Genomic DNA, 15,577 nt, shown 5'->3' on the forward strand with positions numbered 1-15,577 from the left:
CCTTATGTCACGATTAATTTCCAAATGAAAACAACAACCAGGTCATGATTATGCCTAACATAACTATCCCACATACACTTGTGAACATATATTTAACCAGGTAATAACTACACCTAACATGACAACTGCAAACAGATTATAAATTTAGAATAGGTGGCAATGTCCCTTGAAGGACATTCTTCTAGTATCACAAACTTAAATATGATAACCATTGATAGTCTCTTTAATTATATGATAAAGAAATTGAGAAAAGAAATTGTACAAATATCGGTACAAACACATTTCTTTTTTCAAGACAGTGTTTCTCTGTGTAACAACTATGGCTATCCTGGAACTCTCTTTGTAGACCAAGCTGGCCTCGAACTCACAGAGATCCACCTGCCTCTGCCTCTTGAACGCTGGGATTAAAGTCTGCATCACCACCACCTGGTGATTACACACACATTCTTAAAATATATGACAGAAACATTCATGTCAATTATAATCCTTGTTTCTGAAACTAGTTACATAGCCTTAGATAGTATTTGTAACCACCTTCTTCTACTACCCATTTCATATTTCCTCCACCCTCAGCAAGCACTTCAGCAGATCTTGGCTCTTTTCCTGGAGGAGTGACCAACACCTTTATTCCAGATGTGTCTTGTGCCCTTTGTCATCCTGCCTGGATTAGATTGTTGCAGTTTCCCATTGACAATCACAGGATGTGGTAGCACCAAGAGATGCCCTAAAGGATCTCCTACATTCCAGATATAATCTTTCTTACCTCTATTGTGGAGAAACAACCCAATTTCCCCATGGTAATTTGGATCAATCACCCCTCCTAACACTGTTATTCCTTACTTAACCTGTTGGCTTAAGGGCATCAGAAGCCCAAAGTGGCAGGAGGCTGGGGGGAGTCTGAGCTTCCAGTTGAATGAAATATTTGTTGTGGCTCCTGGCAGGAGCACTCCCCCACTCTGGAACCAAAACTTCTAGGCCAGTAGAACTTAAGGTTGTGAGAACAGGAAGCAAAAATTTTCCCAATGGGTCACTAGGAGTAATAGTGAGTGGAACCACTCAATTCCTGGACCCGTGGATTCTGGCTATGGGAGAAACTGTACCATATACTAGACATTGATTCAAAGCATATACTGCCTTCTGTTGAACCTTGATCTAGCTTTCCAGGCTACTGCCACCTAATTGGTGCTGGAACTGTGTCTTCAAAAGGCCATTCCATCTTTCTATCAGGCCAGCTGCTTCAGGATGGTAGGGAACATGTTAAGACCAATGGATTCCATGATCATGCTCACTGTTGCACTTCTCTGGCTGTGAAGTGAGTTCTTTGATCAAAAGCAATACTTACGGAATACCATGATGGTAGATAAGGCACTCTGTAAGTTCACAGATGGTGGTACTGGCAGAAGAATTATGTGCAGGAAAGGCAAATCCATAACCAGAATAAGTATCCATTCCAGTAAGAACAAAGTGTTGTCCTTTCTACAGAGTAAATGGTCCAATATAGTAAACCTACCAGGTTGCTGGCAGGTCACCCTGAGGAATGGTGCCATATCTGGGGTTCAGTGTTGGTCTCTGCTTTTGGCAGATCTGGCATTCATCAGCAGCTGTAGCCAGGTCAGCCTTGGTGAGAGGAAGTCCATGTTGTCAAGCCCATGCATAACTCCCATCTCTGCCACCATGGCCACTTTGTTCATGGTCCACTGGGCAATGACAAGAATGGCTGGGTAAAGAGGCTGACTGTCCACAGAATGGGTCATTCTATTTACTTGATTATTGAACACATCAGCTGAGGTCACCTTTTGATAAGCATTTATATGAGACACAAGTATCTTCACATCCTTCACTGATTTGGAAAGATCTATCTACATACTTCTTTCCTAGATGTCTTTCTTACCAATTTTCTAATCATAGTCTTTCCAAGTCCCTGACCATCCAGACAAGCCATTGGCTATAGTCCATGAATCAGTGAACAATCACAATCTGGACATTTCTCCTCCAAACAAAATGTATGACCATGTCTATTGCTCGAGCCTACTGTGAAGATTTCCCTTTGCTGGTGTCAAGACTATCCCAGGAAGGGATTATAATGCTGCAGCTGTCCACTTCTAGGCAGTGCCTGTGTAATGGGCAGGACCATCAGCAAACAATGCTCTAGTCTTCAACCAATCAGGGCACACCCCATGAGGCTATAGGTGCATGCTTGGTAGCAGACAACATTTTAATGGGAGTAGAAACCATAGGTATTTGGGCAACAACTTCATGCAATTTCCTTGTGCCTTCAGGACCTGCTTGGGTCCAGTCATGTATATACAACTTCCATTTGATAATGGATTGCTCCAATATACATCCTACTTTGAGTTAGTAGATCACATGTAACACCCAGTTCATGACGGGCAGCTCAGATTGCATGGTAACTTGATGGCCCACTGTCAAATGTTCAGTTCCTACTAAGGCTCAATAGCAGGACAAGAGCTGTCTTTCAAAGACAGAACTGCTGTCTGCAGATGATGATAGAGCCTTGCTTGAAATTCATAAGGTCTCTTCTGTGTTTCATCCATAAGGGCCTGCCAAAAGCTCCAAACAGCATCCCTATCTGCCACTGATACCTCAAATACCATTGGATCTGTTGGATCATATGGTCTAAATGGTAGAGTAGCTTGGTTCTATTGAAGAGCTTTCTCCCCTTCCAGGCCCCACACAAAACTAGCAGCTTTCAGCCGGGCGGTGGAGGCGCGCGCCTTTAATCCCAGCACTCGGGAGGCAGAGGCAGGCAGATCTCTGTGAGTTCGAGGCCAGCCTGGGCTACCAAGTGAGTTCCAGGAAAGGCGCAAAGCTACACAGAGAAACCCTGTCTTGAAAAACCAAAAAAAAAAAAAAAAAAAAACCCCCCCCAAAAAACCAAAAAAACTAGCAGCTTTCTAAGTCACTTGGTATATTGGCTGGAGTAACACATCCAAGTGAGAAATGTGTTGTCTTCAGAATCCAAATAGGCCTATTGAATTTGTGGTGGGACAGACCAGGTGCAATAACTTATCCTTTACTTTAGAAGGAGTATCTCTGCATCCTCAAACTACTAGAATCCTAAGAATTTCACTGAGGTAGAAAACCCTTGAATTTTGGTTGGATTTATTTCCATCCTCTGTTGCACACATATGTTACCAATGAGTCCAAAGTGGTTGCTACCTCCTATTTACTTGGTTCAACCAGTGTAATGCCATTAATATAATGAGTGATGTGATAGTCTGTGGAAAAGAGATGGTCAAGAGCTGTGTGAGTTAAGTTTTGACACAGGGATAGGCAGTTAATATATCCTTGAGGTAAAACTGAAAGCAAATTGCTTCTGGTGGTCCTTATGGACAAGTACCAAAAAAAAAAAAAAAAAAAAAAAAAAAAAAAAGATACTTGCTAGATTAACAGCTGTGTCTTAGGGTTTCTCGATTGCTATGAAGAGACACTATGACCACAGCAACTTTTTGGGGGTTTTTGTTGTTGTTGTTTGGTTGGTTGTTTTCTTTTCTTTTTTTTTTTTTAGATTTATTTATTTATTATATATACAGGGTTCTGCCTGCATGTGTCCTTGCAAGCCAGACCAGAAGAGTGCACCAGATCTCATTACAGATGGTTGTGAGCCACCATGTCGTTGCTGGGAATTGAACTTAGGACTTCTGGAAGAGCAGTCAGTGCTCTTAACCACTGAACCATCTCTCCAGCTCGTTTTTTTTTTTTTTTTTTGGTTTTTCAAGACAGGGTTTCTGTATAACAGTTCTGGCTCTCCTGGAACTCACTTTGTAGACCAGGCTGGCCTCAAACTCACTGAGATCCACCTGCCTCTGCCGCCCAAGTACTGGGATTAAAGGCATGCGCCACTACCGCCCAGCCCACAGCAACTCTTATAAAGGAAAACATTTAGTTGGGGTGGCTTATAGTTTCAGTTACCATTATGGTGGGACATAGCAGTATGCAGGCAGACATGGTGCTGGAGAGGGAGCTGAGAATTCTACATCTTAATCCACAGGCAATAGAAAGTGAACTGTGTGCTACACTGGGCATACCTTGAGCATAGGAGACCCCTCATAGTGACATACATCCTCCAACAAAGCCACACCTCCTCATAGTGCCACTTCCTATGGAAGCCATTTTCTTTCAAACCACCACAAGCTGCATACCATGTACCAAGAGATACATTAATCTGCTCAAGTAAGGACACCACATCTAGAATAGCAACTGAAACTAGAGTGAGTTTTGGATAGTCAACTACCATTCTCCACTATTCATCTGTCTTCTGTAGTATCCAGATAGGAGAGTTAAAGGGAGATGTGATGAGAACCACTGCCCTGTATCTTTCAAGTCCTTGATGATGACACTAATTTCTGCAGTTCCTGGGGATGTGATATTGTTTTTGATTCACTATCTTCCTTGGCAGAGGCAACTCTAAAGGCTTCCATTTAGCCTTTCCAACCATAATAACCCTCACTCCACAGGTCAGTGAACCAGTGTGAGATTTCTGTCAACTTCTAAGTATAGCTATTCCAATTATACATCCTGGGAGTGGGGAAATAACCACAGGATGAGTTTAGGACTCATTGAACCTACTGAGTTGAACTTGAACCAAAACTCCATCAATGATCTGATCTCCATAAGCCCCTACTTTAACTGGAGGGCCACAATGTTTCTTGGGATTTCCCAGAATCAGCAACAGTTCAAAACCAGTATCCAACAGACCCCAGAAAGTCTGGTCACTTCCTTTCCCCCAATGTACAGTTAACTTTGTAAAAGGCTGTAGGTCCCTCTGGGGAAGGTCTGGGGGAAGGCTAACAGTAAAACTTTTAGGTATTTTATACAGGTCCTTCCTCAGGGGAACCTGGCCATCCCTTCATTCAAGGGGTTCTGGGTCTGTAAACTGGTTCAAGTCTGAAAATTAGTTCATGGGTCAAGATTCCCTTTTTGTCATAATCCAATGTAGAACTCCTTTCATTTGTTTGGTAATTTTTCACTTAAAATGACTGAACAAAAATGCAATACACTTGTTATCTATTTCATGCCTAGAAACACCATAATTGGTTAGCCAGTACCAAAGGTCCATATGAATCAAGCCACCATGACATTCACTTTGCCTATGCTGACCATTATGGGTCAGGCCATTATGGACATTACTTTGTGCTGCCCATTACAATAACTACAATCACCTTGACTTTGATGATTCAGTACTGCCATCTGGCCCCTGCTACTTCAGGGCTCAATTAAACCCACTGCATTTAATTCATCCAACGGAGCATCAGCCTCTCTAGCCCTAAGGTCTGGCACAAGGTAAAGGGTGGTGGCAAAGTTCTTCAAATGTGCTGGTGCCCCTCTCACCTTTTTACATCTCAGAGGATTAGTGAAAGGCAGGACTTCTGGGATTTCCCATTGTAGAGGATTAGGTTTTACCCAGTGTACCCACTCTAGCATTGCAACTCCCTGAGCCTTAAAATCCCTTCATCAACACTAAGTCGAGAGATATCAGGCATCTCCAACTCCTCTTTAGTAGGCCATCTTTTGAAAAATGCTTCAGCCAACCATTCAAATGGACTCTGGACTATCCATCCAACCCCCCCCTTTTTTTTTTTTATCCATAAAAGATGCATTTAATTTCTTACATTCATAACAATAGGTATGGCAAATAAGGTAATTTATAATTTTAAAAACTTTTCCAAAATCCCCCAACTTGATAAAAGCTTTCTTTTTAATATAAACCAATGTTTAAGTTCCCCAATTTTTTTTTTAAAATTATAAATGTCCAGTTTGATTATATATTTTCAGCCTATATTTATAGAATAGTTTCTAGTTCCTGAACAGGTAAGATGGGGCGTCCATCCCCTTAAAGTGGTACTCGTCACTGGGCTCTTTGCCGGTCTTCTTTTTCGGCCATTTCTTGTTGGCGGATTGTATCCTGTGCTGCTTGCTGCATTTTCTCCAGTTTTTCCAGAGTCAGAGATTTTAAGGGTAAAAGTTTGGGTTTACACAGCACCATTGTGGTTACATCTTCCACAGACAACTGCCCTTGTTTTGGAAGGACTTCATGGAACATCGACTTCACTTCTGCCATCTATAACTGCTGGATACAGTGCTTTTGCTCGGGTTCGTTCCTTCCCAGACCGCTCCGCTGTTGCCCGGGGTAACGGGGACTGAACGAAGGACAAACCCAACCCCCTTTTTTTAACTGTTCAATCTTCCATATTAAACCTAGAATCTCTACTCAATGGGCTCATATCAATAAAACTCTCCCCAATCCAGTTTTATGTTCCTTTGACTGCTACCCCTCAACTTTAAAATCCATTCCCACACATATTCCTCAGATTCCTGTTTGAATGAATTAGCAAACTCATTAAGCTCTTTATTAGTGTAGTACACCTTTTCATGGACTACACTTTCCACCTCCCCTCTAGGAGCCTGCTTTACCTTATGTCTGGTTATAGGTCTAGAGGCAACTATTGGTAGGTTCCAAAGGATATCAGTATTGTCAGTCAGAGACAGAAAAGGCAACATTTCAAGGGGTGAAAGTTTATCTTCTGTGGAGGGTGGAGACTACTTTCTTAGATAAACCCTTGAGACTCTGAGAGTTCAAAGTTCTCAGCTTCAATAGGGTCTTACTACACATCCCCATTCCAAGTTATAGGATCCCATTCTTTACCAACTAATGACCTTAACTGTCAATGCCCTCTGAAGCTGATACTTGAATTTTTGCTGTTATTCAGCCAACCTTATAATGAAGGCTTTGGTTTTATTTTCTGCAACTTGAGCTGTGGCTGCTGGAGAGAAGATTCTCCTCCAGGGCATACTTAGAAACCTTTAGATTGTTAATGTACATCTGGAGCTGGTCAATTTTATCACTAAGTTCATTGCTGTCTTTCACCATATTCTGAGATGCTAGAAGTTGGTTAATTTTATCACGAATCTCATTCTTTTCCTTTGTCAATTTATGCAGAGATGTTAGTAGCGACCAGTATCATCATTTTCCTTATTTTTCCACAAACTGTCAAAAGTTTTATATGAGTCACTAAATCTGTTGCCACTGATAATTGGTGAATCGAGATAATCAAATGCATCTGTCTCCTTAAATTTGTAAAAATAGTTCACACTGTGGGCTGTCAGTACTCTCCAAGCTTCTAAGAGAGGCTTCAGTAACTGGAGAGGCTTCCGTAACTCTAAGTGCTGGCAAATTGGAAAGCCTATTTCAGATACTTAAAATATTCATCCTTATACTTCAGTTACTCTAGAATCACTTTCTGGTACCAAAATCTGTATTAGTCAGGGTTCTCTTGTGTAAGCTTATAGAATGAATACCTACCTACCTACCCACCTATCTATTGGATTTATTAGGATGACGTATAGACTGTGGTCCAGCTAATCTAACAATGGCTGCCTATGAATGAAAGATCCAAGAATCTGGTAGGTCTTCAGTCCATGATGCTGGATGTCTCAGCTGGCCTTTAGTATATGCCAGAATTCCAAAGAAGTAGGCTCAATGCCCATGAAAGAATGGATTTGCTAGCAAGGTGAGAGCAAGCTATAAAAGACTGAAGCTTCCTTCTCCCATACCCTTATATAGGCTTCCAGCAGAAGGTGTGGCCCAGATTAGAGGTGGGTCTTTCCACATCAAAGATATGGATTAGGAGTGGATCTTCCCACTTCAAATAAGCAAAATTCCCTCACAGGTGTGCTCCTCCATTTTGGGGTTTTAATTAATTCCTGATGTAGTCAAGATGACAACCAAAAATAACCATCACACATCTCTTCAGCCCTGAACCAATTAATCTTTTACTTGGATTTTAATTAGGCCTAGTTACTGAATTTTATAAAATGTCTTTTCTAGACACAAGCATATGACTTTTCTAATTCATATGTTGGATTACATTATCAAGTGTGTCCTAATTAGGTTTTCTATTGTTGTGATAAAAACACCGTCACTAAAAATAACTTGAGGAGTAAAGGGTTTATTTCATTTTACACTTCTAGGTTAATAGTCCATCACTGAGGGAAGTCAGGCAGGAACTCAAGGAGGGCAGCAACCTAGAAGCAGGCACTGATGCAGAGGCCATGGAAGAGTGCTGCTTACTGGCTTGCTCCTCATGGCTTGCTAATCCTGCTTTTGTATAGCACCTAATACCACCAGCTCAGGGGTGGCGCTGCTCACAATAAACTGGGCTCTCTTGCATTAATCATCAATTAAGAAAATACATCACAGTCCATTATGGTAGGAACATTTTCTCAGTTGAGGTTTCCTATTCCAAAACAACTCTAGATTATGTCAGTTTGACATAAAATCAGTCAGCAAAGTGTGATATCAAAAAATCCATGTGTTTTTGGAACAAATTTTATCTGATTATATATATTCTCTTACTATATTGATGAAGATTCTATACCTACATTTTATTTAGAAATTATACACTTAGAGCTGAAGAAATGGCTCAGAAGTTAAGAGTACTGGCTGCTATTGCAGAGGACCTGGTTTCCATTCCCAGCACCCACATGATGGCTCACAACCTTCTGTAAATGCAGATCCTGGAGAATTTTTTTTTTTGAGAGGAGTCTCAATATGTAACTTTGGCTGTCCTAGAACTCACTATTGTAGATAAGGCTGGCCTCAAACTCACACAGATCCATCTGCTTCTGCCTCCAGAGTGCTAAGATTAAAAGTGTGTGCCACCATGCCTGGCCAAATTAAAATGCAATGTACAATATGTATGAGAAAGTACTAACTTAGTTGTTACACAAATATCTTAAAATATGTAACAATACCTAATACAAAAATGTGTGCAGGGAGCCAGATACAGTGGCACACGTTTATAATCCAAGCACTTGGGAGGCAGAGGCAGGTGTCTGAGTTTGAGGCCAGTTTGGTTTATACAGTGAGTTCCAGGATAGCCAGAGTCAGCCCTTGTCTCAAATAAATAAATAAATAAATAAATAAATAAATAAATTTAAAAAAACAAAAACAAAAACAAAAAAAGAAAAAGTCACAGGAAACAATTCACAGAACTTAAGAAAAATGACTTGGATTTTGTATAATTATTTTCCTTAATACTTTATAACTTTGATTTACCTTTAGCTCTTGGACTAGTTGGCCTCTTTTATCTTTTAGACTGTGCAACTCTTTCTCATCCCAGCATTGAGCCTTGTATTTTAAGTCACTTGATCCTCCAGAGATCACTCCAGATTTTAAAAATAGCGTTCCATCAAGTGCTACTGCCTGCATCATAAAAACATTTTACCTTAGAGAAATGTATTTTAAGAAAGACCATTTTGAAGCCGAGATTTTATAGATGTGAAAAACACCTTCCAAACTTTACTAATAAAATACTGCTTTATGAAGGAATACAAAACACAAATATAAAACCCATTTTTACTAAGGCTAGGCAACAAATTAAAAGCAATCTCAGAGGTTTAAGACAAGCTGTATATTCATTCCAAGCATACATAATTCTGAAAAGCAAAAACTATATTTAGTATCAAATAATTTGCATTACACAATCCTGTTTTGAAGATTCTGACATATATATTAATAGCTTACTATGAAAATGACCTTTAAGAACCTTAGGATACCCCAAAACAATTGCATTCTCCAAAATGAATATGGAAAGAAATTTAAAGTCAAGGTATAAAATTGCCCCAACTTTAGTGAGTTCTTTAATGGAATAAATTAATCAACTTTCAACATTTAATAAATGTTTCTATACTTAATTAGAATTGTAGTTTAAGAGTTTTCTCTCTGGGTCCCACCAAGCCCTGGCAGTTCAACAGCCCACTTATAAAATAAACACACTGGGGATTGGGGATTTAGCTCAGTGGTAGAGCGCTTGCCTAGCAAGCACAAAGCCCTGGGTTCGGTCCTCAGCTACGGGAAAAAAAAAAAAAAAGAAAAAAAAAATTAAACACACTGACGCTTATATTATTTAAACTGTTTGGCCTAATGGCTCAGGCTTCTTGTTAACTGTTCTTATATCTTAAATTAACCCATTTCTATTAATCTATACTTTGCCACGTGGCTCATGGCTTACCGGTACCTTATATCTCCCTTGTCATGGTGGCAGCTGACAATGTCTCTCTGCCTCAGCCTTCCACTTCCCAGAATTCTCTTCTCTGCTTGTCCCGCCTATACTTCCTGCCTGGCTACTGGCCAATCAGTGTTTTATTTATTAACTAATCAGAGCAACACATTTGACATACAGAACATCCCACAGCACAGAATGAAAAATGTTCCTGGCCCTAGGCCCCACAGCTGCTTTCCCCAGAGATAATCAAAATTTTTGTTTAAATTCTTTGATATTTTTCTGGAAATATTTTGCATGTATAAATGCCTTCAGGTACCATATTACACATTAGTGTACATTTGTTAGGGTGGGTGTAAGGAGAAAAAACCACAGCCTTAGTCAAGCATACTAGGCAAGCACTCTACCCTCAGCCTTATATATTATTCTTTTTTTTTTTGTTTGTTTGTTTTGTTTTTTGTTTTTCGAGACAGGGTTTCTCTGTGTAGCTTTGCGCCTTTCCTGGAACTCGCTTTGGAGACCAGGCTGGCCTCGAACTCACAGAGATCCGCCTGGCTCTGCCTCCCGAGTGCTGGGATTAAAGGCGTGCGCCACCACCGCCTGGCTTATTATTCTTTTATTGATATCCTTTTTCCTTAGTTTTTAAAGATTTATGTGTATGAATGTTTTGCTTGTATGTGTACCATGTGCATGCCTGGTGCCTGTGGAGGCTAAAAGAGAGTATCAGGTCACCTACAAAAGGAGTTGTATGTGGTTGTGAGCCACTATGTGGGTGCTGAGAACTGAACCCAGGTCTTCTGGAAGACAAGTGCTCTAAACTATTGAGTCATCTCTCCAGCCCTGTGAGAAGCTGTGTTTTTTGTTTGCCTTTTTTCTTTTTGAGACAGATCTGAAGTAATCGAAACTGGTCTGAAACACACTGGAGAGCCAAGGATGACCCTGAACTCCTGTCCCTTTTGCTTCCACTCCCAAGTCCTCTGGGCTTACAGATAGGTGCCACCATGCCTAGCAAAACTGCTTTTTTTACATTATGTTGTTTGTAGGTATTGTATGTAGTTTATACATGCTACTATTTTTTTTAAATAAACTAGGTTATTTTGTAATGTCACTTGAAATGTAAAATTCTAAAATATAGGAAGTCTATAAGAAATCAAAAGCACAAATTACAGATGAGGGAATTTCTGTGAAAATGTGTTATCTACCCAAATTGTTTTACCAAATCTAAAACACAGAAGAAAAAAATTATTTTTACATTTCTGGAATATAGTTGAGATACTGACAAATAAACCAGATTAAAATTCTGAAATACTAAGAACAAGATAGAATATAATGAGATAAAGCATGTTGTGAACAAGAAATAAACTGTAAATATGTGTTAAATGAAGGGACAAATGGCCTTATCTGAGTATACAATCTTTAAAAAAATCTATTTTACAGGGGCTGGAGAGATGGCTCAGTAGTTAAGTGTACTGGCTGCTTCTAAAAGACTGAGTTCCAGTCCCAGTGTCCACATGGAAGCTCACATGTAACTCTGTAACACCAGTTCCAAGGAGCTGATGCCCTCTTCTGGCCTCCATGGGTCCTGGGCACACACATGGTGCACAGACAAACATCCATATACATAAAATAAAAGCCTATTTTATAAATATACAATTTTCACACAATAAGATATCTTAATAGGTAGCATTAAACTTGCTTATATTTAACACATAGAAATCAATGATAGTGGTTACTAAAAGATAGTGATGTTACCCGTAATATTTTTTTTTTTTTTTTGGTTTTTCGAGACAGGGTTTCTCTATGTAGCTTTGCGCCTGTCCTGGAACTCACTTGGTAGCCCAGGCTGGCCTCGAACTCACAGAGATCCGCCTGGCTCTGCCTCCCGAGTGCTGGGATTAAAGGCGTGCGCCACCACCGCCCGGCCTACCCGTAATATTTTTAAGAAGCACCAAATGTATGCAGCATTAATCATGTGAGAAAAAAATGGTTAATTTAAGAATGGAAATTCTTTTCAGAAGAACAGCTTGTTTTGTATTGATTTTTTGATACTAGGCATTTTAGGTAACTGTTAATTGATCATGAAGTGGTTATCGCTTGCTGAGGACTATTTGCTAGGCATTCTGGCAGCATTATGTGTGATGTTCTTAATGTAAGCTTCATAATCTTACGAAAGATTATTATCTCCTCAATTTTAAATTAAAAAAATAAGGGTTTAGGAACTTACCTAAAGTCATATAAGTAATTACTATATAACATCAGTCTTACTTTATAGCTTAGGCACTTAAGCACTGATATACTTTATAAAATAATATATAATTACTTGAGCAATACTTTAGTACTGCTCAACAGAATGTAAATTGTTCAGGTGAGAAAATATATTTGTGTGTGTGTGTGTGTGTGTGTGTGTGTGTGTGTGTGTATGTGTATGCATGTAAAGGCCAAAGCAGGATATGGGGTGTCTACTGTTCTATGCCTTACTGTTCTGAGACAATATTTCTTATTAAACTAGAGGCCTGTTATTTAGATTAACTAGATTTTGGAATTCAAATGTTTCTGCCATCTAATGCTAGAATTACAGGCATGTGGAGCCATACCTGGCTTATGTGGGTTCTATGGATTTGAAGTCAGGTCTGCATGCTTATAGAAGCGTTCTTACCCACTAAGCCATCTCCTCTGCCCCTAAAATATTTACTTTTTAGAGAAAAATCAGTCTCTTGAAAGACTAGTATTCTCTAACATTTCAATTGTGCTATTATAAATTCAATTGTGTTAAACTTCAATGTATGCCTGCCAGTGGTGGTGCAGGCCTTTAATCCCAGCACTTGAGAGGCAGAGGCAAGCAGATCTCTGTGAGTTTGAGGTCAGTCTGGTCTACAGAGTGAGTTCCAGGGCAGCTAGAACTACAAACAGAAATCCTGTCTCAAAAAACAAAAACAAAAGCAAACAAACAAACAAAAACCCCACATACAACAAACCAACAAAATTTCAATATATAAAAATATTCCTGTGGGGACTGGAGAGAAGTCTCAGAGGTTAAGAGCACTGGCTGCTCTTCCAGAGGTCCTGAGTTCAATTCCCAGCAACCACATGGTGGGCTCACAACCATCTATGATAAGATCTTGTTGCCTCTTCTGGCATGCATGCCGAATACTATATACATAATAAATTAATTAATTAAAAAACATATTCCCATTAAGTTATGTATGAACAAAGAATGTAAAGAAAGCAACAAAAATCCTCCCTGTTATTCAAATGTAGCACATAGAAAAATGCAGGGAAAAACACAGGGATCAGCAAGGGCATGTATTCCACCAAAGTAAAAAACTCAACTGCCTTAGGATAGGAAATCAAATTTCTAAAATACAATTTTAGAGAATGTTACAGAAGTTAATTTTATAAGACTCAACTGAAGAGCTGAGCATGTAGCTTAGTCAGTAGAGTGCTTGGCTAAATATACAGAGCCCTGGGTTCAATCTCTAGCACATACACAACTGGGCCCGATAGTACATGCCTATAATCCCAGCACTTGGAAGGCAGAGCCAGGAAGATCAAAAGGTCCCGTTATCCAACATCAACTGAAATCACCTTATGTTATCCTAGGTTGGTTTTCCTTATTAAAAAAGAACATACAAAAGCAACAGAGGGGGACAGAAGGAGAGAGGGAGAGAAAATGAGAACATTAGTGAGAAGTGTAATCAAGTTTCTCACCTTCCGTCTTTCAGGTCCACCAAATGCAATATGTCTTGCTTCTTCCACAGTCTCACAGACAAGGCCATTTCCACAAACAAACTGAATCACTTTCTTTAGCTGAGGAAACTGAGTCTTTATAACATCAATCATCATTTTACAGCCCTTAATTTCCCTTAGTCGTTCATTGATTGGCTTGATCTGAAGGGTTAAAAGGAGATGTAGTATATTAGAATAAAACCAAATGCTTATTATATTCTTTTTACAGTATAGCCAAGGGTTAACAATGTGTTCTTTTTTTGGTTTGTTTTGTTTTTTTCAACAGGGTTTCTCTGTGTAGCTATCCACCTTTCCTGGAACTCACTCTGTAGCCCAGGTTGGCCTTGAACTCAGAGAGATCCACCTGCCTCTGCCTCCCGAGTGCTTGGATTAAAGGCGTGTGCTACCACCGCCCAGCTAACAATGTGTTCTTATATGCAATGTACTTGCAGTAAGAACATGAGAAACTTATATCCCACATTATATCATGTACTATTTTTTTAAAAAATAGGAAAATTTCATCAAAAGTCAGAAGAACTTCCAGATTCACCTGCCACTAACTATTATGAACAAAACAATACATAAGAAGTACATTGTGTTCTTTAAATCATAAAACACAGGTGAATGCAGTTGCCACTTAAGATATGTACCCAAAAGCAGCTTAGTACTTAGAGATCTAAATACAAAACAAAAATAACCCTCTAGGCTGAAATGACCAGGAAGACAGCCTTCAGATTACAAATGTAATTCCAGGTTTCTTTCTACAAGTCATAATTTTATCTGCTGTGTATTACTGAAAACTAGCAAATATGATCTCATTTCTGTTAAACAAAACAAAAATCCTATGTATACTAAAAGATGCATATGTACATACATGGGAAGATAGATATATACACACATATATGTGTACACATGTTTCACATGGCCTGAGTGTAGAGAAAAACCCTCTAAAGTAGAATTTAGGAACTGTGTACTAAAAAGAAATACTCCTTTTATAATTAATATATTTCTATATAATTAATATATTTCGTGTGTGTGTGTGTGTGTGTGTGTGTGTGTGTGTGTGTGTGTGTGTGTGTAGGTGTCCTCTGGATGACTCTGGAAGTCAGTGGACAACCTATGGGAATTGGTTCCTTTCCTTCTACCATGTGGGAAGAGGAACTGAACTTTGAACTCAGGTTGTCATGGTTGGTGGCAAACACCTTTACCCACTGAGCCATTTGATGCCCCTGTGTAAGATTTTTGTTGTCATTATTTTTTCCTATATAAGATTTTAATTTAAATTTTTTTGTCTACATATATGTCTGTGCATCACATGCATGAAGTACCCACAGAGGCCAGAAGAGGGCATCAGATGACCTATGATTGGAGTTAACAGATGGTTGTTAGCTGCTGTGTAGGTGTGCTGGGAATCAAATCCAGGTCCTTTGTAAGACAGCCAGTGCTCTTAACTGCTAAACCATCACTTCAGACTCTCCTGTATCAGATTTCTGTAAAGTATGTGTTTGTCTTAAAAAATGAGTAACAAAAATGATTTTTACCAGGCATGGTGGTACATGACGTTAATTCCAACACGTTAATCCCAAACAAGAGTTTGAAGCCAGCCTGGTCTACATAGCGAGTTCCAGGTCAGCCAAGACTACAAAGTGAGACCTTGTCCTCCCCATCCCCACCCCCAAAACAAAAATATTCTAACAGGCAAATGAATTAAAAGTAAAATTCCATCATGGGCATATGCACAAGCAAAAATATGAAAGCATAGCACAAAAGGTGAGTCTGACCTTAAGTAACACAGTTGGCATTTGTTGACCCCATTCCTCTGTGCA

The 15,577-nt window shown here is 39.4% G+C and overlaps 2 protein-coding genes across 2 annotated transcripts in view; both read right to left on the reverse strand.

Annotated features, from left to right (window-relative positions):
• Positions 1-15,577, reverse strand: part of Smc1b (structural maintenance of chromosomes 1B) — an 81,240-nt gene that overhangs the window by 38,814 nt on the left and 26,849 nt on the right. The window contains exons 11-12 of the mRNA XM_052748539.1: positions 13,734-13,913; positions 9,080-9,226 (exon numbers count right to left, since the gene is read on the reverse strand). Coding sequence (XP_052604499.1) covers positions 9,080-9,226; positions 13,734-13,913 — 327 coding nt within the window. The remainder of the gene's footprint in view (positions 1-9,079; positions 9,227-13,733; positions 13,914-15,577) is intronic.
• On the reverse strand, positions 5,674-6,167 carry LOC128116896 (BBSome-interacting protein 1-like). The gene has a single exon (XM_052748549.1). It carries the CDS (start codon positions 6,080-6,082, stop codon positions 5,870-5,872), a length of 213 nt encoding a protein of 70 aa, XP_052604509.1. The 5' UTR covers positions 6,083-6,167; the 3' UTR covers positions 5,674-5,869.

This window comes from Peromyscus californicus, unplaced genomic scaffold (assembly GCF_007827085.1).
Source record: "Peromyscus californicus insignis strain IS unplaced genomic scaffold, ASM782708v3 Scaffold_20__1_contigs__length_68692818, whole genome shotgun sequence".
Lineage (NCBI taxonomy): Eukaryota > Metazoa > Chordata > Mammalia > Rodentia > Cricetidae > Peromyscus > Peromyscus californicus.

Excerpts from the sequence above, each read along its gene's own strand:
- LOC128116896 (XM_052748549.1), bottom strand. The coding sequence starts at position 6,082 with ATGGCAGAAGTGAAGTCGATGTTCCATGAAGTCCTTCCAAAACAAGGG.